At 43.3% G+C, this 22430-nt stretch overlaps 1 protein-coding gene across 1 annotated transcript in view; it reads left to right on the top strand.

The window, feature by feature from the left end:
• COL4A4 (collagen type IV alpha 4 chain) overlaps window positions 1-22430 on the top strand; it is a 140004-nt gene that overhangs the window by 66441 nt on the left and 51133 nt on the right. Inside the window, exons 19-24 of the mRNA XM_075004606.1 lie at window positions 12554-12737; window positions 17393-17461; window positions 18436-18543; window positions 19135-19353; window positions 20269-20430; window positions 21869-22039. Of these exons, the coding sequence (XP_074860707.1) occupies window positions 12554-12737; window positions 17393-17461; window positions 18436-18543; window positions 19135-19353; window positions 20269-20430; window positions 21869-22039 (913 nt within the window). The remainder of the gene's footprint in view (window positions 1-12553; window positions 12738-17392; window positions 17462-18435; window positions 18544-19134; window positions 19354-20268; window positions 20431-21868; window positions 22040-22430) is intronic.

The following is a 22430-nucleotide window of genomic DNA, read 5'->3' as shown; positions in this document are numbered from 1 at the left end:
AGAGAAAAGGTAGGTTTTATGCTTATTGATTGGGAAGTTTTTGGATGGGCAGGGTGACCATCCATCACATTTGGGATGCCAAAAATGCGTCCCAACTTATTTTTTAAAAGGGAGTCATTGTCCCATATCTGAGCTGTCCCCTCCCGCGTCCCTGACTTCCCTGAGCCTCAGGGAAGTGGGGAGAGCATGGGCAACTGCTGCTTCCCCAGGGGTCTGGGGAATCACTGGCAGCTGTGCATTTCCTGGGGCTCCTGGGGGCTGCCCCTTCCCTGGGGCTCCTGAGGAGTGCTGGCGGCTGCAGCTTCCCCAGGGCTCCCTGGGAGCTCCGGCAGCTGCCACCTCCTTCCTGGCTCCCCAGGCTTGGAAGAGCTGCCACCATATTTGGGGCAGGGAGATATGGTCTCCCTATGGACGGGTTATATTTGCTTTGGATGGGTTGCCTTGATATCTCTTCTGAGAGAAATCACTATTTTCTTGGAAACATTTTAGAAATGTACACTTTTTTGCCAAAGAATCCCTACAAAATATTTCATAGTCAAGAAGTATCAAGTAGGAATCACATGATGTCATCAGGGAAGAAAGCAAACCTAAATCTACTTAACCACAGATGTTTTTTAATAATTATATTTAAGATCATTAGTCCAAAACATGGCAGAAACTTGATTATCCACCATCCCTGGAGAACAGGGGATGCCAGATAATCAAGTTTTCTGGTTAGTTGAGTGAGAATGGCTGACCCTGGCAGGGGACCTGCCACATGGCAGTCAGCCCCAGCTGGAAGTCAGTCCTCTTCAGCCAGCCCTGGCAGCAGGGAAGGGAGGCCACCCTGCAGCAGCTTGTCCTGGTTAGGAAGCTGACCCCATTGTGCTGGCCCCAGCCGGGGGGGTTACCTTGTGGCAGCTGGCCCTGCCATGAAAGTGGCCGTGCTCAGCTGGTCCTGCAGCAGCAAGCCCTTGTTGGGAAGCCAGGCCCACAGCAGCCGGCCCCTAGCGAGGGTTAACAGAATGTGCCAGTTATCCGAGTGCCGGATGACACAGTTTTACTGTAATAGTAGTAAAATCCCTTCCCTAAAATTTCTCACTACATGAAAGTTCCTTCTAATAAAAACAATGCTTTCCTTAGTAAAACGTAGGAAGAATTGGTTTTTTGGAACTGTTTGATTCCTGTTCATTGATAGAACTATCGTGAAGTTGAGAATTTTTACTCTGATCTCATTGTCATTTCAAAGTATTCCATTTCTTTCTCTCTTTTTCCTTAAAAATACTGGATTGCTTAAGGCATCATTTGTATAATGAACCAATCTGAATTTAACAAAGACCCTAGTGCTCCCTGTAGACACTGTAAGATAAAATGGAAGCAAGCTATAAATCAAGACAATAGGACCTACAAGGACAAAGTGCCTGAAAATGACTAGATCCAACAAACTGAAGTATATGTACTTCCTTATGTGGTTTCACTGCAAGACAACACTTTTACCTAAAGAAATAATTTTTACAAAACAGATGATGAATGATGTACTGGTAACAAAAGATTTCAGTACAAGAATCATTTGGCATTTGCACACAACAGTTTATATTCTCTAATATAGGTTTGTTGTAATATTGTCAAATCTGAAACGTAATTTATCATAAACTACTTTTGTAAAGAAAATAACAAAATGAATTAATTCATTACTGTAAAGGACTTTTAGATCAAATGTGTACATCCAACCTTACTTTATTTGTGAGCTGTTTATTGTGAGTGACTGCCAGCAGAAATAACAAACGGAAGGAAATCTGAGCTGAAACCCTTAGATATTCAGTGAGATGATTGCTATGAGGACATTTGTTACCTAATACACCATGGCTACGTCTACACGTGAAGCCAACATTGAAATAGCTTATTTCGATGTAGCAACATCGAAATAGGCTATTTTGATGAATAACGTCTACACGTCCTCCAGGGCTGGCAACGTCGATGTTCAACTTCGACGTTGCGCGGCACCACATCGAAATAGGCGCTGCGAGGGTACGTCTACACGCCAAAGTAGCACACATCGAAATAAGGGTGCCAGGCACAGCTGCAGACAGGGTCACAGGGCGGACTCAACACCAAGCCACTCCCTTAAAGGGCCCCTCCCAGACACAGTTGCACTAAACAACACAAGATCCACAGAGCCGACAACTGGTTGCAGACCCTGTGCCTGCAGCATGGATCCCCAGCTGCCGCAGCAGCAGCCAGAAGCCCTGGGCTAAGGGCTGCTGCCCACGGTGACCATAGAGCCCCGCAGGGGCTGGAGAGAGAGCATCTCTCAACCCCCCAGCTGATGGCTGCCATGGAGGACCCGGCAATTTCGACGTTGCAGGACGCGGATCGTCTACACGGTCCCTACTTCGACGTTGAACGTCGAAGTAGGGCGCTATTCCGATCCCCTCATGAGGTTAGCGACTTCGACGTCTCGCCGCCTAACGTCGAAGTTAACTTCGAAATAGCGCCCGACGCGTGTAGCCGCGACGGGCGCTATTTCGAAGTTAGTGCCACTACTTCGAAGTAGCGTGCACGTGTAGACACAGCTTAAGTATCTATTAATTCTAGACAGACTTATTTTCTTTAAAGTGATTCAGGGAGTGTAATTTACACCTCACAGCAGGCCACAGCACAAAAGATGACTTAAATTAACTGCCTTCTGTGTATGTTTCAAGAATCTATAATAATATCTAATAAGAATGTGCATAATCTACTGCACATTCTGATTTTTTCTCACTGTTCACACATTTTGGTCCCACCTGTGGACAAGGTATCCAAGAGTGTATATACTGAAGTGCTGCCAGATCTAAATTTCTGTATTTTATTATTGTGTGGTATAGCTCCATGAATAAGCATAGATGAAAATCAGAGAGGTAGCCATGTTAGTCTGTATGTTCGAGAACAACAAGAAGTCCTGTGGCACCTTATAGACTAACAGATATTTTGGAGCATAAGCTTTTGTGGGCAAAGACCCGCTTCATCAGATGCATGAGTGCGGGGGTGGGGTTCAGAGGAGTATTTAAAGAGGTGGGGGTCCCAGTAAAAGGGAGGACCAAAGCTGACAAGGTCTATTCAGTCAGAGTAGAAATGGCCCATTATCAGTAACAGCAATGAAGGGTCCTGTGGCACCTTATAGACTAACAGAAAAGTTTTGAGCATGAGCTTTCGTGAGCACAGACTCACTTCATCAGATGCTGGTCTTGGAAATCTTGTGATTTCCAAGACCAGCATCTGATGAAGTGAGTCTGTGCTCACGAAAGCTCATGCTCAAAACTTTTCTGTTAGTCTATAAGGTGCCACAGGACCCTTCGTTGCTGTTACAGATCCAGACTAACACGGCTACCCCTCCGATACTTGACATTATCGGTAGTTGTTAGCCGGTGGCCAGGTAATGTGCGGTGAGGTACTCCCCTGGGTCCTAAGCAACCCAGTTTTTTACTGTTAGAGCAGGCAGCTCCTAGCACACTCACCCACGGCCAGGCTGTAGTAACCAAACGGTTAAAGTTCTTTTTGTTGTGCCGGCTGTGTTGCAGTGACAAAAGGGGAGTACCTCACCGCACATTACCTGGCCACCGGCTAACAGAATTGGCGTAGTCGGCAGGATTAGATTTGGAGTCCTTGAGTGGCGCAACCAAAGTTTGAGGAATTTTCCCCTGTAGGGAAGAATCCTCTGCTGACTGGACTGCCTGTAGGGGTTTGCTCATTGTGTAGTCTCTGTACAACCTCATCCAGCCTGTTTCCCCAAGTGCCATCCGTGGGCTTCAGGTGGTTTTTTAACAGCCCATTCCAGCGCTCGACTATGCCGTTGGACGGGGGTCGGTAAGGGCAGTGGTAAGTCCACTGAATTCCATGCTTAGTAGCCCACTCTTGTACTACTTTGTTTGTAAAGCGTGAGCTGTTGTCAGACTGGATTTCATGGGGTGCTGGGACAATTGCTGTTAAGCCGTTTAGTCCCATAATTGTGGACAGTCCTGTTGCCAATGGGGCAGGGTGTGCAAAACCAATTCCTGAAACAACTTCCATTCCAGTCAAGAGGTACTTACACCTTTGCCTGGTAGTAGGAAGTGGGCCAATGTAATCAACCTGCCAGGTTGCCCATAGTGTTTTCCCATCTCTTAGTCTGGCAAATCGTTGTCCTTCAGCTATGTGTTTTCAGGTTTTAGCACAGATAGTATAGGCTTGCAACAGGTCTCTGGCCTGTTGGTGAGTGATAGGCCACCCCCTGATATGTGCTTGCCGTACCAGCTCATCACTCCCTGTGTGCCCCAGAGTCTCATGCAGCCATAGATATAAACGTTCCCAATCTACTTGGGTGACAGAGATCTGGGCTGCTGCATCTGCCAGGTTATTTAGCTGTGCAGCCGGGGTGTTATTCTTTTGCTGGGCTGACACATGTCCTATACTTAAGGGTTGCTGGGTGGCGTGGTGGTACTCACTAGGCATTCCCACCTTCCATAGGGATTCCTTAATTAAGGTGGAGTTCTGTGCGGTATTAACTTTCCGGCATGGACATTCCTCTACCCATCCCGAGAACAAACAAACAATAACCAGCACATTTTTAAAAGATTTACATTTGGGTAGCTGAATGAAGTTCATTTGTAACTGCAGGAACAGTCCTAAAGGCAGAGATCTGGTTGCCAGAACTGTCTTTACAGGTTTGCCCACGTCATGGGCTTGGCAGACAGGGCAAGCCAGACAGTAGTTTGGGCTACTTAGGAGAATTTGGAAGCAAACCAATTTGCTTGAACAGCAGTAATTATCCCCCTGCTTCGCTTACATGAGTCAGGCTGTTAATAAGATAAACACAAACATAAAATACAAAACCACATTCTTCATTTTAAAAGGAGATTCATGATGTTTAGGTTGTTCTTCAGTAACTACCAGCTTTTCCTGTGTCTGAAAGACAAAAGAATACTTTTCTACCCCCTTTGGGGTGGCAGGTTACATCTTGGAATATTCCATTTACAAATATGCTCAGTTCTTTCTAAACTCTGCAAGTTACTCACTCGGAATTGTCTCCAGACCCTTTAGAGTTAAGGACTCACTCACTTACTCTTAACCTCAAATCACATGCTTATTTTCCAAAGTGACATGTTATTGGATATTACCATTTTAAGTATTACTAAAGGGATTTAGATCCTTTGTACCTATATTGAAAGGTGTCCATATCGGAAGGCGTCCCCTCCTTATGGATGCACCAGCAGGACAAACAGACAGACAGACAGACAACATTGAACAAAACTCCATGACATGACACAAACGTGTTAGCAAAACAATTAATGTGACAAAACTCCATGACACATACACATACACCACAACATAAATGTTTACATAACTACACTTTGTACCACAAAGAGTTAAGAACTTGAACTAAAGCTTTCAGAGTTGGGCAGTTTCTTCAAGGTCTTATAACCTGGGCTTTTGTCCAAGGAGCTGTATCTCACAGCCAGATACAAAACTACTCCAATATTCCTTTGTCTCTTTTAGTTTACAAGCAGTTCTCTGCTTACAGAGCTGCAACCGTGATTTCTCTGATTGTCCCCAGTACTTTTCCAACATTTCCTCGTCCCATTTAGGGTCACGCCATCCTTCCTGGGTGAATTCCTTCTCTATGTTGGGGAAATCCATGTTGTTTATCATGACTGGTTTCATTTTGTCACTGTGGTACAGCCTGTGTCACAACCCTGCTCGACTACGCCAATTCTGTTAGCCGGTGGCCAGGTAATGTGCGGTGAGGTACCAACTATGCCCTTGTTATCATCCAAGTTTAAAACTACAAGAGCAGAGAGCTCGTCGCTGCAAACAGCCAAGACAGGCTGACGGACTCCCCTGGGTCCTAAGCAACCCAGTTTTTTACTGTTAGAGCAGGCAGCTCCTAGCACACTCACCCACGGCCAGGCTGTAGTAACCAAACGGTTAAAGTTCTTTTGTTGTGCCGGCTGTGTTGCAGTGACAAAAGGGTTAACAAAATATTTAGGCTCAGAGCTTAACTAGTTACAAGTTTATTTAAGCTACAGTTATAAGCGTGCGGTTACAAAAGGCTATTGTTTACTTCTTATATGCTAGCAAAGTACAGGTGTTGACAAGTTAGGTTACAATCCAATACAAAGATATCTGTTATCATCTAACACAATGATATCTTGGCACAATGACATCTAGTTACAGAGCTCTAATTCTTTAGCTGTGCACAAAAAAAAGTCAGAGACCTAGCATGGGTGTATCTTACCCTCTCTGCGTCTCTCGATACCAGCGTAGCCAAGCCGGATCGGTCACTCAATTCCACGGAAAGACGAATACGAGGTTGGGCGTCCCCAGTTGTGGACCTCGGGAGTGCATTCGACCAACTACCTGCTGGTCGGGTCAGGTGATTGCCTCCCGAGGTCCACAACTGGGGACGCCCAACCTCGTATTCGTCTTTCCGTGGAATTGAGTGACCGATCCGGCTTGGCTACGCTGGTATCGAGAGACGCAGAGAGGGTAAGATACACCCATGCTAGGTCTCTGACTTTTTTTTGTGCACAGCTAAAGAATTAGAGCTCTGTAACTAGATGTCATTGTGCCAAGATATCATTGTGTTAGATGATAACAGATATCTTTGTATTGGATTGTAACGTAACTTGTCAACACCTGTACTTTGCTAGCATATAAGAAGTAAACAATAGCCTTTTGTAACCGCACGCTTATAACTGTAGCTTAAATAAACTTGTAACTAGTTAAGCTCTGAGCCTAAATATTTTGTTAACCCTTTTGTCACTGCAACACAGCCGGCACAACAAAAGAACTTTAACCGTTTGGTTACTACAGCCTGGCCGTGGGTGAGTGTGCTAGGAGCTGCCTGCTCTAACAGTAAAAAACTGGGTTGCTTAGGACCCAGGGGAGTCCGTCAGCCTGTCTTGGCTGTTTGCAGCGACGAGCTCTCTGCTCTTGTAGTTTTAAACTTGGATGATAACAAGGGCATAGTTGGTACCTCACCGCACATTACCTGGCCACCGGCTAACAGTAGTATACATCAAGAGAGGAGAAAAAACAAGTCAGACCAGCGGGGGACGGGGGATGTGGCCCATTGTCAAATTCTAATGTGGAGGTGTAAACTTCCAGAGCAGAGAAGCTCCTTTTGTAAGGGTCCAGCCACTCCCAGTCTCTGTTTAGTCCTTGATTGGTGGAGTCAAATTTGCAAATGAATTGCAGCTCAGAGATTCTTCTCCATTTTATTTTTGAAATAGTAGTCCTACAACAACAAAAAATATTTTTTATGCTGACAAGAGAGCTCTCTCGCTTTGGCACAGAGCATCTTCACCAGCTGCACTGCAGCAATGTACATGTAGGCATGGCCTCAGAAGACACTACTGTGATTCAGATGTGGTAGTTAAAGAAATTGCTGCATGATAGGCCAGGTTCTATGATGGGAAGAGTGTGTCTTAAGACTCTTAAGTTTAACATGCCCTGGTTGAAACAGACCAGGAGATCAGTTTCGTTGCTTCATTACTATGATTTTGCATAGTTGCATGTCCCTGGACATGAGTGGAATTATTAAAAACGATAAAAAATCATGTGGAATTAGGCCCATTAGTACACCTCCTTCTTTAAGGGGATTGCCTGAAATACAGTGGTTTTTTTCCCCCTCAGGCTGGTGCTTTGATTGCTGTATATTTGTAAATAATTATAGGGGTACAACACCAAAGATATGCTATTTAATGTGATTCTTTATTTGAGCTTAAATTATTAAAAATCCTTAACAGCTGTTTTGTTTGTTTGTTTGTTTTAAACCATAAGGGCAAACCTGGTTGTTCTGGAATGGCTGGTGAAAAGGGAGAAAAGGGTGACCCAGCCAGTGTGAAAATCAAAGGTAAAACTTTGATTATCATCCTTTGTATGTATTTCTTGCATGCTGAATAATAACAGGAGAGGACTGCATGCTTGTAAAAACACACACATACTCATTATTAAAGCTGCTGCTGACAGAGGAGCTAGTACTGAAGCCATGTGCACAAAGATTGATTTCCAAGTGCCTCCTTCAGAATCTTTCCTCCTGCAACCTGTACTCCTTCCCCCAAATTCCATGCTGATTCCATGCAGATTAAATAAAGATCATTGGATTTAAATTGTTTTGAGACATTCCATAAGCCTACCTGTCACTGCTACCTTTCCTGCCCAGAGAAATTCAACATGTCCATGGCCATTGGAAACCATCCTTCTGTTTGTCAGAGGTACACTTAATCGGGGACGAAATACACTAGGTGATCAATTACACAACTTCAAATCTGAAAAATAAAACGCTGAATGAATTATTCTATAAACAAGAAATAGAATGAATATTCTTCACAAATAATTCATTCTCCCTGTGCACATGTGCATGTATTGTAGAGTGGTTGTGTGCTCTTGCACATGTGCACAGACACTGGAGTAGTGCAAATTAGTCCTTGTTTATCTGTGAAAAGATTTCCTGAGACAGTGGTGTGAATCCTTTGGAGTTAATATTATTTGCAAAGTTTAATTTGTGCAAATAGCGTATTTTCATAAATGTTCAGGGAGAAATATGAAACTCTTACAATTAAATTGTTCTACATTATTTAGCAGGCTCCAGCATAACATTATGAGTGAAATCCTGGTTCCATCAAAATGGATAACAAAATTCCCACTGGATTCAATGGAGCAAGAATTTCACAATATATCTAAAGAGAGAGAAACTCACGATATACACATACAAAACTGCAAAGCCAGGTGATAATTACATTTTAGTTTTTTCACCTGCATTCTGCCCATAAATATATCTCCCCAAGGATTTATCAACTATGCTAACGTCCTAAATCTTTGATTAGTTACAATCAATCACTTAAAACAAAATACCTGTCATAAAAACATAAGTTTCTTGTATCCACATGTCTCAAATTACACTGCTGTGAGGTGCAGTGTACATCACTGTGTGGTTTAAGATTCAATATCTTGCAACTCTGTGTAACTAAAAACATAAATCTTACTTCATCAGAAAAGGGAGTTTCCCAAACTGTGTGTAGCTTTTACAATGTACAGCAATATCTGATTTTAAAGACATGACATTTTTATGTGCACAAAGCTATTCTAGATCATTTGTAGAGGCTTCATTAAATTTATTTCTTCACTTGACTGTCATACAGACAGATCATGCTAAATAATAGATCTGGCTTTAAATGTAGAAGAGTGGAAGTCACAGTCCCAATAACTAAAGAATTCTTTGGCGCATATGATGGCTAGCCAAATATACACAGAGACTGGACACATGACAGTGTGATGCAATGTACAGATTTTACTTTAAATTGTATAACCACTTGCATAGCACAGGCCCAAATCTTCACTCAGTAATATCTGTGTCAAGAGAACAAGTCCTGTGGCACCTCATAGACTAACAGAATTTTTGCAGCATAAGCTTTCGTGGGCAAAGACCCACTTCATCAGATGCATGGGATTCAAGTATGCTTAACTTTGTTAACAACCATTTTATTCTCAAAGTATCACCAAATTATTCACAGATTGAAATATCGTATATTTTCTTAGTAGCTTGTAGCATGTCACTTCAGCATGCATGCGGGGGCCCGAGGAACACTGGCTGGGTTTGGGCTACTGGACAGTGGCCCCACCCCTGGGACTCCGAGGTCCTGGAATACCTGTGGTTCTGCCAGACCACAGACATTGCCAGATGAGAGAGTTCCAGATTGGAGTGGTGCAACCTGCAGAGCAGGGGTCAGCAACTTTTCGGAGGCGGAGTGCTGAAATTTAAACTTTTGACCCTGCGTACATCCCAGTGCCGGTGATACTTTTTAAAGTCACTAGTACTCCTACTTACAACAGTCTCATTTATAATAAAGATGCAGAGCATTACTGCTTAGTGTGGCGGGTGGAAGGGATTGGCCAGGGTGCCCCTGGGCCCTCGTGCCTGCTGCCTGCGCACATGGCAGAGCAGGTTCCCTTGCTGCCGCTCCAGCAGGGACACCATGGCTGCGGCTCAGGTAGGACCCTGTGGCAGAGGCTCTGGCCGCACCCCATACTTTGCGGGGGGGGGTTCTGAATCCTGCCTGCGCTAGGGGCATTGGCCTGGCACTGGAACTGTTTGCTAGCTCTGGCTGCACGCTGTGGCAGGGGCACTGGCTGTGACTCTGCACTGCCATGCAGCAGAGGCTCTGGCCTGATGCCATGCTGTGTTGGGGACCCAAGGCTCTTGCCCTGCACTGGCAGGGGCTCTGGCCCTGTGGTCTGGTGAGGACTCTGCAGAAGGGGCTCCAGACCTGGCCCTGTGCTCCCGCCTCCTCCCATGCTGCATGGGAGTGGAGAGGTGCGGTTGGTCCCCACCCCATGCCACTCTAAATCAGCTTGCTTGCTGAGCATGGCATGCATGCCAGAGGGTTCCCAACCCCTGCTGTAGAGCTCCAGATATTTAGTCCAGATATCAATAATTATTCCCTATCAGCTGAGCAGAAAGAAACAGACAGACAAATGGCTGCTACATATATTACTCTCAGCTTCTTTTTAATTGTTTGAAGGACTAAAAGGAGACAGAGGCCCTGTGGGGGTTCCAGGACTTCCAGGCCAAAAAGGTACTGCTGGCAGAGATGGAGATCCAGGATTGCCTGGAGAGAAAGGAATTCAAGTATGCTTAAGTTTGTTAACAACTATTTCATTCTCAAATTATCACCAAATTATTAACAAGATTAAACTGTTATATATTTTCATAGTAATTTATAGCAAAATTACCACTGCTGAACAGTGACAGAAGTCTGCTCTTTATTGTTGGGACCTTAAATGTATTTTGTGAACATCCAGTATCTAAATGATGAGCAGTGCGTGGTTTTTTTTTTTGTGCCGATACTTGCTGCTACTGAGTACTGGCACCTTGGCAGCCCCAGCCATGGGATTGGTTGGCAGTGGAGAGCCATCTGAATACTAGCTCCTCCTCTTTGTTTTTTTTTTTAAAAGGGGGAGGGCAACGATGAATACAGAATCTTTATTTCAATCCCATCACCTTCCAAACCTCTCCCTTAACGTCTTCCTTCATTTCCTAAATTTTAGCTTTTGACCCATCCACTCAGTTGAAAGTGCCCTTTGGCATGAGTTCCTCTTGGTAAAATCCAAAGATCCCCTTTCCACCCTTCTCTTGTTTTCTATGATCTTTGACTTTGTTTATCAGTGTGTGTTCTGTTGAAAACTGCAGCGAAAATCACCTTCCTCACTCAGACTACTTTCAGGCCTTTTTGAAATCATTTAAAGTCATATTCAAGGCTTGACAATGTAACTCCTCCTTAGCTCTCTGCTTTGGTCTCCTTTTAGGCATCTCCTGCAATTACTTTGCTCTATCCATCTATTCATCTAGCTCTCCCTTTTGTGTCTTTATCCTACACATCTGTGCACCTTCCACCTTTTATGTATGGAACTCCCTTCCTGACCTTACCTACTAGATCACCTCCCTCTAATTCCTTAAGTATCTTTATCAAGGTTTATAAAGGGGAACCCTATATACAGTACAAATAATTATTAATCAAGTTTCACACACTAGCCTGCTAGTGACTTAATACCATAGCTATCACAATTAAGCCACTTCTCCTAACCTTTACTACTTGGCACTCTTCAACACCTGATTGTCACTTTGTTTCACTCTTGTGTATGTTGGTGTTCAGCACGTATTTTCCTTGGAAGCCCAGCTTAACCATCCAATCCTGCAGGAATCTGTGGTGTTGCCATATTGTTGTTTGTGGCCATTCTCCACTGCAAATTTTATTTTCATTTGTTTAAGCGGCAGAGAAGCCTGAGGCATTCAGACCCTAGCTTTCCTTTCATATCCACATTAAAGGGAAAAATGGCCAGACTAGGTGTTATCTAAGGCCATGAGTTCATTAGCCAAGCAGTAAACTGGTGTCCAGAGAGCACACTGAGCAACTGAGACAGCACTTCCATGTGTATCTATTCACTATCAACACAATCTTGTTCAGAGCATGAACTAAGGATTTCTCTCTTATACCTCAGGTGTACAGAAATATTTAGCTTTGATCAGGCCTTCAATTTCAAAATATTTATCAACAACTTCATTGTAAATGGTCATAGACCAGCTTCTATTCTCAGTTACTCCAAGTGAAACTCACCGTATGGTCAACAGCTTGTTCAAGGTTTTCCAAAGCCATTTATACTATCTCCAAGACTCATGCATGTGTTGAGTTAAGAAGTCCTGTGACCTGTCTAAGGGAGGATTGTAGCCCTTACTACTACTCTCACCTAATTGCCTGCACAAAGCCCATTCACTCAGGCTTTGTGCAGTGAGTTTGGAGGGCAAAGGAGGATTAGATCTCACTCATTCAGAGAAGGAATTGGTTCTGCATTTCAGGGCCAACTGCATAGAATACTGTAAAGTTACTGAGTCTATATTGCAGTTCTTAAGCCTACCAAAATTAAGTTAACAAAAAATCAGATGCATCATCCACTGTCATTTCATTGTGTAACCAAATATTGCTTTAATACTGCACCTATAATTAAACAAAGAAAATAGGCTATTCTTATGGAGCTTATATATTCTTTTTGAAAATAGGGTGATGGTGGATCAGCACTTCCTGGTGATAAAGGATTTCTTGGGGCACCAGGACTTCCTGGTTCAAGGGGGCCTATGGGACCAGTAGGTTTGGGATTTCCTGGGCCACAAGGAATCAGAGGTCAACCTGGAGACCCAGGAAGTACTGGTACAAGTGGGCCACCTGGTCCAAAGGGTCAAAAAGGTAATTTTGAATCTTAACATTAAAAAATTGTCTCACTGAATATGTGATTGATAGAGTCAAGTAATCCGCTTTTCAACTGGGATATCTGCATTCAGAAATCAACACAAGAAGTGTGAAATGCTATGAAGATTGATTCACTAAAGCTCTGAAACCTGCAAACCCTTACTTGTCTGAGGGTGATGGGATTATTCTTTGGAGTGAAAGAGTATTCATATGGGTAAGGATTTGCCAGGTTGGGTAACACAGAATGCAGAGCTATTGCTGATTCGTCAAGTAGTGTTGGAATAACCTATGAGAAGATGCACAAATAGATGCAGAAAGTTGAATAACATGAAAAAAGAAACAGATCGAAGATTAGTGATGTATCATAAATATATTTCCATATGCTATATTTTCTGTATTTATAGTATATTTCATCTAAAACTGTACAGTCCAAGTTAGCTATATGATTCTAAAATTTCTGACTTGAATATTTTCAGTTTTAATTCTTTCAGTGTATTCCTGTTAATCTAGTGAATAAATCTTGGTCATTAGCACAAATTGCTCCATGTGGAAAGCTAATATGATTTAACAATTATTTGGTTAAATCTGGTTAATTTTTTCTAGATTTTAATAATGCCAAATACAGTAAAAGCTGTCTTATCTGGCATTTCACCAACCAGACAGCTCTATGAATTGGCATTTCTGACTTTCAGTGGAGTCTGGTTGGTACAGAGCCAGCACATCCAAACCTGGCTCCATATGCGTATCTGGAAACAGCAACATGTCCCTTCTTCATCTAGGCAGAACAGCCACTGGAGGTGAAGTGGTGGTAGGACTCTGTGTGCTGCCACTAGCCAGGAACTTAGGAGCAGCAGGGACATGTTGTTACTTCCGGGAAGCTGTCCAACATGAGCACTGCCTAGATCCAGCACCCCAAATCTCCACTGTGCCCTAACCCTCTGCCCTGATTCCTTCTCACACCCAAACTCCCTTCCTCTTAGTTAATCAAAGTTTTTGACTTACTGGCATTCCATACTTGTCCATTGTCAAAGCTTTTACAGCATAGTGTTTAACAGACCAGTGATCCTCATTTGAATTAAGTGAGCAAGATTTAGTCTGTATCTGTGTTTTATATTTTCCAGTTAATGTAGACTTTAAAAAAAAAGAAAGTATAATTAAATGTTAATATGGAACAAAACTGGTGGAACGTCCACACACAAAATGTGTTTTGTTGACAGCATGTTGACAAAAGTTGGCACTTCCGTCAACAACGTTCTGTCTCTCCCAAATCATAGGATCCTAGGGCTGGAAAAGACCTCAGGAGGTCATCAAGTTCAGCCCCCTGCCCAAAGCAGGATCAACCCTAACTAAATCATCCCAGCCAAGACTTTGCCAAGCCAGGACTTGGAAACCTCTAGGGATGGAGATTCCACCACCTCTCTAGGTAAGGCATTCCACTGCTTCACCACCCTCCTGATGAAATAGTTTTTCCTAATATCCAACATACACCTCCTGAACTCTTTTCCCTTTTATATTAGTTTCACAGGGGATCTGCCCTTCAGTTCTCTCAGGGAGTGGAAGTCTGCCATTCTGAAATCAAGAGTCTGTATTTTACTGCTTGCCTTTCTCCCTTTTGTCAAACCCTGAACTCTACCATCTCATGATTGCTGCAACCCACGTTGCCACCCACTTATATTTCTCCTACTAGTTCTTCCCTGTTTGTGAGCAGCAGGACAAGCTGCACATGGCCCCTGGTCAGTTCTTTCAGCTTTTGTACCAAGAAGTTATCCCCGACATTCTCCAGAAACTTCCTGGATTGTGTGGGTGCCACTCTTTTGGTCTCCCGACAAATGTCTGAGGCTGGGACCACACTTGGCCAAACCTTCGATATGGCAATGCTAATGGCCAAATCGAAGAATACTAATGAGGCACTGAATTGAATATTCAGCGCCTCCTTAGCATTCACATGCTTCCAGCCACGGTGCCTTGAAAGTGGCGCTTTCAAACACATGCGGCTCGGCGCAGCTACACAGGGGTCCTTTTCGAAAGGACCCCACACATTTCGAAATTCCCTTATTCCTTTCGGCTGAGGGGAATAAGGGGATTTCAAAATGTGCAAGGTCATCCTTTCGAAAAGGACTCCCGTGTAGCCACGCCAAGCCGTGTGCATTCGAAAGCGGTGCTTTCAAAGTGCCACAGCCAGAAGTGTGTGAATGCTAATGAGGCGCTGAATTGAATATTCAGCACCTCATTAGTATTCTTCGATTTGGCCATTAGCATGGCCATTTCAAAGGTTTACCCAAGTGTGGCCACAGCCTGAGTGGTTAAAGTCTCCCATGAGAACCAGGGCTTGTGATTTGAAAGCTTCTCTTAGTTCTCTGAAGAAATGCTTTTCTACCTCATCTATCTGATCTGGTGGTCTATAGCAGACACCAACCACAACATCACCTCTGTTGCTTCTGCCTCTAAGCTTAACTCAAAGACTCTCAACTGACTTTTCTCCATCCATATACTGGAGCTCTGAGCAATCATGGTGCTCTCTCACATACATCGCTACTCCTCATCTTATTCTTTCCTGCCTGTCCTTCCTGAACCATTTATACCCTTCCACGACAGTGCTCCAGTTATGTGAGTCATCCCACCAAGTCTCCATTATTCTAATCACCTCATACTTCTTTGACTGTGTCAGGACCTGTTTGTTTAATTCTTCCTGTTTGTTTCCCAGGTTTCTTACATTTATGTACAAACACCTTAAATAATTAGCTGATGGACCTACTTTCTCCTTTCAAACCCGGGGTCCTCCTTTGTTGTTCCTTCCTCCTTCCTCACTTACTTGAGGGCTTGTGTCACCATCCTTCAAGGAACCTAGCTTAAAGCCCTTCTCACTAGGTTTTCAAGCCTGCCCGCAAACATGCTCTTTCCTCTCTTTGTTAGGTGGATCCAGTCTCTTCCTAGCAATCCTTGTTCCCGAAAGAGAATCCCATGGTCAAAGAAGCCAAATCACTCTCTCCGACACCACCTGTGCAACCAGGCATTTACTTATATGATTCGACAATCTCTACCTGAACTACATCCTTCAACAGGGAGGATGGACAAGAACACCGCTTGTGCTCCATAGTCCTTGATTTTCCTTTCCAGAATTACATAATTCGCAGTGATCTGCTCCAGGTCATTCTTTGCTGTGTCATTAGTTCCTACATGGAGAAGTAGGAAGGGGTAATAATCCACAGGTTTGATGATTGTTGCAAGTCTCACTATCATATCCTGTCAAAACAAAAAAGCAGTCCAGTAGCACATTAAAGACTAACAAAATAATTTATTAGGTGATGAGCTTTCATGGGACTGACCCACTTCTTCAAATCACAGCCATACCAGAACAGACTCAATATTTCTCATGCTGGATTCTAGCTCCTGTAAGCAGCAAACTTCCTGGGATTCCAGGTCTGCGTGGCAGATGTAAGCATCCATCCCTCTTAGGAGGGAGTCTCCGACCACCACTACCCGTCCTCTTCTTTTGGGGGTGGTGGTCGTAGAACTCCCATCCCTTGGACTACACATCCCATGTCTTCCAGTCAGTGGGGTCTTCTTCTGATCCCTTCCATGAGAGGTCTCTGCTACAGCATTCCCCATCATATCACCTGTGCAGAGAGCCTAACAGCAGTTGCTTAAGTCTACTGCAATTGGGGATACCTGAATTGGCTTTCTTCTCCTGGAGGTTACATGCTTCCAGTTTTCTTCCTTGTTCAGCACTTCCCTCATTGGTTACACAGCTTGCTGTGCCTGCAGTACTAAATGCTGCCTTCTGTCGGGGAAGTCTTCACCCTCTCTGATGGACCACAGGATTGATATTTGCACCTCAGTCCTCTAACCTTTTCTTCCAAGATGGCGACCAGCTCGCACTTGGTACAGACAGCCCTTCTATCTTCCAGGATGAAAACAAACATGGCACATGCTGTGCAAGTCACAACATGTGACTTTTCAATAGACTTGTCACTATCTATTTTTCCCTTTCCTCAGAGAATTCCCTCAGATGATATTAGTGCCTCCTTGAAGGGCAGAAGAGAAACAAAACCATAAAAGAAGAGACCAAATAATAATATGGGGCATCCCCCAAGGTGAACGCCCAGGCGCACACCCCTGTTAACAGCCTCCTGTTTGCAGATCCCACCTGGTTATGCTCCCACTGGTCACGTAGCCTCTGGCTTTTGAAGCCCTCTCTCCTCTAGAAGATGAGGAAGAGCACCTTTTGTCTACAGGTTCTGTCAACAAAAAAGCTGTGTGGATGCTCTGGTGGGCCTTCTCTTGACAGACAGGGCATCCAGGACAAAGGGCAGCCCTATCTGCTGTGCTTCCGGGTGCCTGTTTTGAAGAGATAATGGCTGGGCAGTCCAGTCACTCAGTTGACAGAGTGGAGCACTCTCCTGATTGGCTTTTGTGTGTAGCTGCAGTCTTTCAACAGAAGTTTTGTTGGGAAATCTCTTCTGACAGTGACTTCTGTCGACAGAGTGCTGTAGTGTAACTGTAGCCTATATGTATAAATATCCCATAAAAGCTTACAGTTTGTACATTGGGTTAATGATAACAGTGACTTGTTCACAAACCTTACAATAGATAATCAAACTTGGTTTATTCATGTGCAGTACTTGCATAATGCATTTGTCCTCTTGTTTCAGGGGATACCCTCTGTCATATTCCACAGTATCCTGGAAGTCCAGGCCCTCCAGGTTTTCAAAGAGCTCAAGGTCTGTTTACTCAGAAAGGGAAAAGCAGGAAGGGGGTGTTCTGATTTCTTTACAGAATTTATCATCACTGTTTAAATTATGCTGAGTTGCGATTAAAAACTAGACAGCTTGGTAACAGTAAGTCACATGATACGTGCTCTAGTTATGGAACCAGAGCACAAAAGATCTCAAAAGTGGAAGAATGTAAATAGATAGGTGGAATTACAACCACAAATGATTAAGAAATAGGCTGTAGCCCAGCTTGCTTAGTCCCCAAAGAGCAGGGTAGAAGCTGCCCTCTGGCAGTGGCTACCAGGGTCATGAGTGGTCACAAAAGAGTTGTCTTTGTAAGGCTGCTAAATCTCATGCTGATACAGGTGGAATTGACCTTGGGCAGGGTGGCAAGCACCTGGTGTCTATCCAGTAGAATATCTACACCCACATGCCAGAGAAAATAAACATTTTGGGCATAGGCCTGGCACAGGGTGCTACCCTTTCAAAATGAGTTGCCCTGAAAGCAGATTATGGCTCTGAAAGTCACACTCTGCCACAAGGGCAGAACAACAGGCATCAATATGACCCTTGCTCCTGGCAAAACCACAACTCAGTCCTAAGAGCTCTATTTTTACTAGATAGATGGGTCAAAAGTCAGCCCTTGTGTAATTTCATTTTAAATGTATAGAGTTAACCCAGGCTTAGCTAACAGTCTTCTCGTTGTTGCTTGTAGTCAGATCCAAAATTTTAGAAAAATGTCAAGAAAATAGAGAAGGGTCCCAGTGAAAGCAAGTGAACACACTGGACTTCCACTGAAGCTACTTTAGAAAACTTTTATACAGCAGCCTGATAAAAATACTTCAAGTTTTAGCCAGAATGGGACCTTGATGCAGCATGCAGTGAAGAGGCACCATTATTTACTTACCTCTCCTTTTAGCCCTCAGAGCTTTGATAGGTTACAAGCAGATCCTGCAAAATCTGTATCCTTTCCGTGTTCTCAGGACCAAAGGGAGCAAGAGGACCCCCTGGTCCTCCTGGGCCAAATGGCTTTGATGGGCCAAAGGGTGAGCGAGGCAAACCAGGCACATCAGGAGCCACAGGGCCAGCCGGTAAGTGTGTGAGAGAAAGTATTTTTCCACCCATGAAACACAGGGCTGCACAGGTTACTAATACATGTGCATGTATACTTGCACTGGATATGGTGTGCTGCCAGGGTGGTTTTAACTTGCTCAGCTGCCTTTCCCGATCAAGCTGGATGTGTCTGAACTTCAGCTGTAAAGTTGTTCAGGTTGAGATGGAAGTGACTTCTGCAGTCACTTAGGCCGATTTACTGATGCATCCCTTCCAGTGTGCTCTGTTACCACAATAGAACATGCTGCTGAGACTTGATCAATTTAGAACACGTAGCAGGAGCAAGACTGTTTTATGTACACCTTGCATACTTATTGAGAATATATTTACTACTAAAGGGATTGGACTGAACAAAGATACGGAGTACACAAAACAAATACTTGCCGCATCCACAATGGCTCATTGGTTTCTGATGTGATTATCCAGTGATAAACCTGAAGTATGCACATAGTGTTTTACATATAAACAGCATTTATTTTATTCTCTTAAATTTCCATTATGATATCCCACACCTTTAAAATATAACATCTGATCTGTTGCCTACTTCGTGTGATTTTTAATTTTGATAGGGTTTCGGGGCACTGCTGGTGACCCAGGTGATGAAGGTGAAAGAGGCTCTTCTCTTGATGGTGCCCCAGGTTTGCCTGGCACTCCTGGACTGTCTGGTCAGAAAGGTTTTCCAGGAGATACAAGATATGGTCTTCCAGGAATTCCAGGCAACAGAGGTTTGCCAGGACTACCTGGTTCACAAGGAATACAAGGTGATACAGGTGCTCCTGGACGACAAGGTATGAGTTATTTTCCCACTGCATTTAAAGCATAAAGACAAAGACAAGGGGCCTGGTGCTAGTCTCACTCTTTTGTTGCTGTACAGTGGCTGACGTGCAGTTCCTCCTGATTTTTACACCAGCATAAATAAGACTAGAATTAAGTCCCAGGAGTGGAAGAAAAATATTTATGCTTTTACATATTATTTTCATCTGTTGTCCAATACACTTATATGAAAATGGTCTGAAAGAAACAGGGCTCATCTGATAAATTGAACACTCAACCAAACAGCTCATTTACACATGTTTATAAACATTAGAAATTAAGACTTTGCAAATCCCTTGAAAGTTATGGGCATTTAGGAAGTAGCTGGTCTGAAAATCTGAAAAGAAGATAGAATTATTTACCTGTAATAATTTGTCTTTGAAGACATCATGATACACAGTGTACAATATGGGGTCTCTCATAGCTCATGTGAGAGCTCCGAGGTGTTTCACCCTCTGTAGCTCTGGTAGGAATGCATGACCTCTTCTTAAACACTTTCAAAATGCAGCTACATTAGCCTCCTTTGAACTCCCCAATTCTGTCTCCATCAATTGATGCTACCTGGATTTTTCCTTAAAGGAACTCACACTGAACTTGGGGCTCTGCCCATACTCCAGCCCTGTAGAAGGGGGGAGCTGTGTCAAGGCTTGGAGACTTGCCACAGGGCTGTAGCGAGGAAAACCCCAAGCCTTACTGTGGGCTGGAGCAAAATAAGCCAGAGCCCAGATCTGGCCCACTGACCATAGGTTTCCCACACCTGCAGGAAGGTATCACACATTTTTGAAAACCTCTAGTAGAGAACCATCCAGATGGTTAGTACAATATAACAATAGTTGCCCTGAACTCTAAAGTGGGAAGTATTTGTCAAGAGAAATATTGCCTCTTTTTAGGACAGACTGGTACACCAGGATTTCCAGGTGCAAAAGGTCTGAGAGGCCAAAAAGGTGAAACAGGAGCTCCAGGCTATCCAGGCTCCCATGGTCAGCCATGTGATAAAGGCTTACAAGGGCCACCAGGACAGCTGGGAGGTGTTGGACAACAAGGTCCTCCAGGTAAACAGTGCTATTAACATTACATGCCAGCTCTGAATTTTGTGGACTTTTTTCTAAACTGAGTATCCACAAACACAGTAATCCCCAATTCTGTTCACTGTGTACATTCATTTTCCATCTGCAGATGCCTCCCCCATTCCCAGAGAATGCCAATAGCCAAGTTTCCATTGATTTAAGTGGTACCAGAGCAAACACATTTGTGAAACTGTCATAATGACTGTATTAGGTGGCTAGTGAAAATTGCTGACTATCTTAAGGTGCAGTAAACTGAACGTACCTCCCCTTCTTCTCAGTGGCTTCCCTTCACAATTAGCTCATTTCTACAGTGTTGCTTCCTGCTAGTTCTTACATGTCACATGATGATTTACAACTAAAATAACCCTGTCTTCCTATCTTATGTTGAGGAGCAATTCACATACCACCCTGATAAAATTAACAACCGGAAACCTAGGTAGGGAGGTTTATTTTGATATTAAAAAATGTCAACAACCCAAAGAATCCCAGATTTGGAACTCTCATAACCTCACTACAGTTCAACACATTTATAACTGTTATATGTCATTTTGCTCATATTTGTGAATCTTAGCAATGATCCTCTTGGTAATGGAAGACAAAGTTAGAGAGGGAAGGAAAGGAAAGGAAATCACAAATTTTATGTCTTCCATATAATGACACAATTGTTTTATGTTAATGCAAGACATGGGGAGACAGGATATAGCAAGTCTGCACAAAACTCTTGAGTTTTTTAGTCGTACTTTTATTTTGATCTCTCCTATACTGGCCACCTGACTGACATGTTAGAGACAGTCCAATAAGGATCCTTCAGCCGACTGGTACTTAGTGCAATGTGATCTATACCTTCATTTTACTGAGTATGATCTCATCTCAGACTGGTCAATGGAGTGAAAAGCTATTTCTGATAGTATAATGCATTGCTTAAGTGGCCTAGTAAATATGCATTGCTTGTGGTTTAGTACTAAGAAAGAGTAAAGTATTTCCTACACTGTAATCTTCACTAACTAAAGAAGGCTGTTTATTTAGCGTGCTGCTACAGCCCAGGCTTAGGTAACAGTGTTATACTGATATACTGATAGAAAATTGCTGCTGAAACTGTTTTTTTCTATGGAGAATTGAACTTCACAAAAATTTATTTCCAAAAAGCAAACACCCAAAAATCTAAATGTTCCACCTGAAAACCAAAATATTGATGGGACCAGGCATTTCCATGATCTGCTTTCTTCCATTTCCAGAAGGCACAATGGCAGTATTTACAAATTAAACTCTTTTCATTCTCAATATTCAAGTTTCCACCAAAAAAAATTGTTTTTTTTTATAAGCGCCATCCCTTGTCCCCATCCTTTTTATGACCATCTGTATTGCAGAATCTTCTTTTTATAAATTCTAGGTACATAATGAGTAAAATAAACTGTTTATTCAGGCTTACTGGGTTTGAAAGGTCAGAAAGGAGACATGGGCCCACGAGGGCCATTTGGAATGAAAGGCCTACAAGGAACTCCTGGTGTACCAGGGTCCCCTGGTCTTCCTGGTCCTCAAGGGTATCCTGGGCTTCCTGGGAACAATGGATTACCTGGACTCTCAGGCCAACGAGGTATGTGCAGCCTAATGTGATCTACCACCCTGTTATATATACATATATATTTTTTAAAGAGCTGCTCCTTCTCAAGTGATGTCAGTGTAAGTACTTTGCAGTCTACACTTCCTTCAGCTTTAGTACATGGGTCAGTGAAAAACTTTTTTATGTCTCTTGGAGCAAAATTAAACAAAGAGTTTACAGCTCGTAGGAGCACCAAACATCTTTGGTTCTGATTGATTTATGAAAGCTAAACCTGTGAGTCCTGTCTAATGCTACCAGTATTTGGGAAATTATTTAGTGAAAACATTGCAATAGCTTAGATTTGAAACTAAGCTACAGTAGGGTCTCGACCTTTGCGAGGGTTGCATGTTGAGAACCCTCACAAATGTTGATTTTCACAAATATT

The sequence above is a fragment of the Carettochelys insculpta genome, chromosome 10 (genome assembly GCF_033958435.1).
Source record: "Carettochelys insculpta isolate YL-2023 chromosome 10, ASM3395843v1, whole genome shotgun sequence".
Lineage (NCBI taxonomy): Eukaryota > Metazoa > Chordata > Testudines > Carettochelyidae > Carettochelys > Carettochelys insculpta.
The sequence above is the reverse complement of the archived record's forward strand: the minus strand, read 5'-3'. Positions and strand labels throughout refer to the sequence as shown.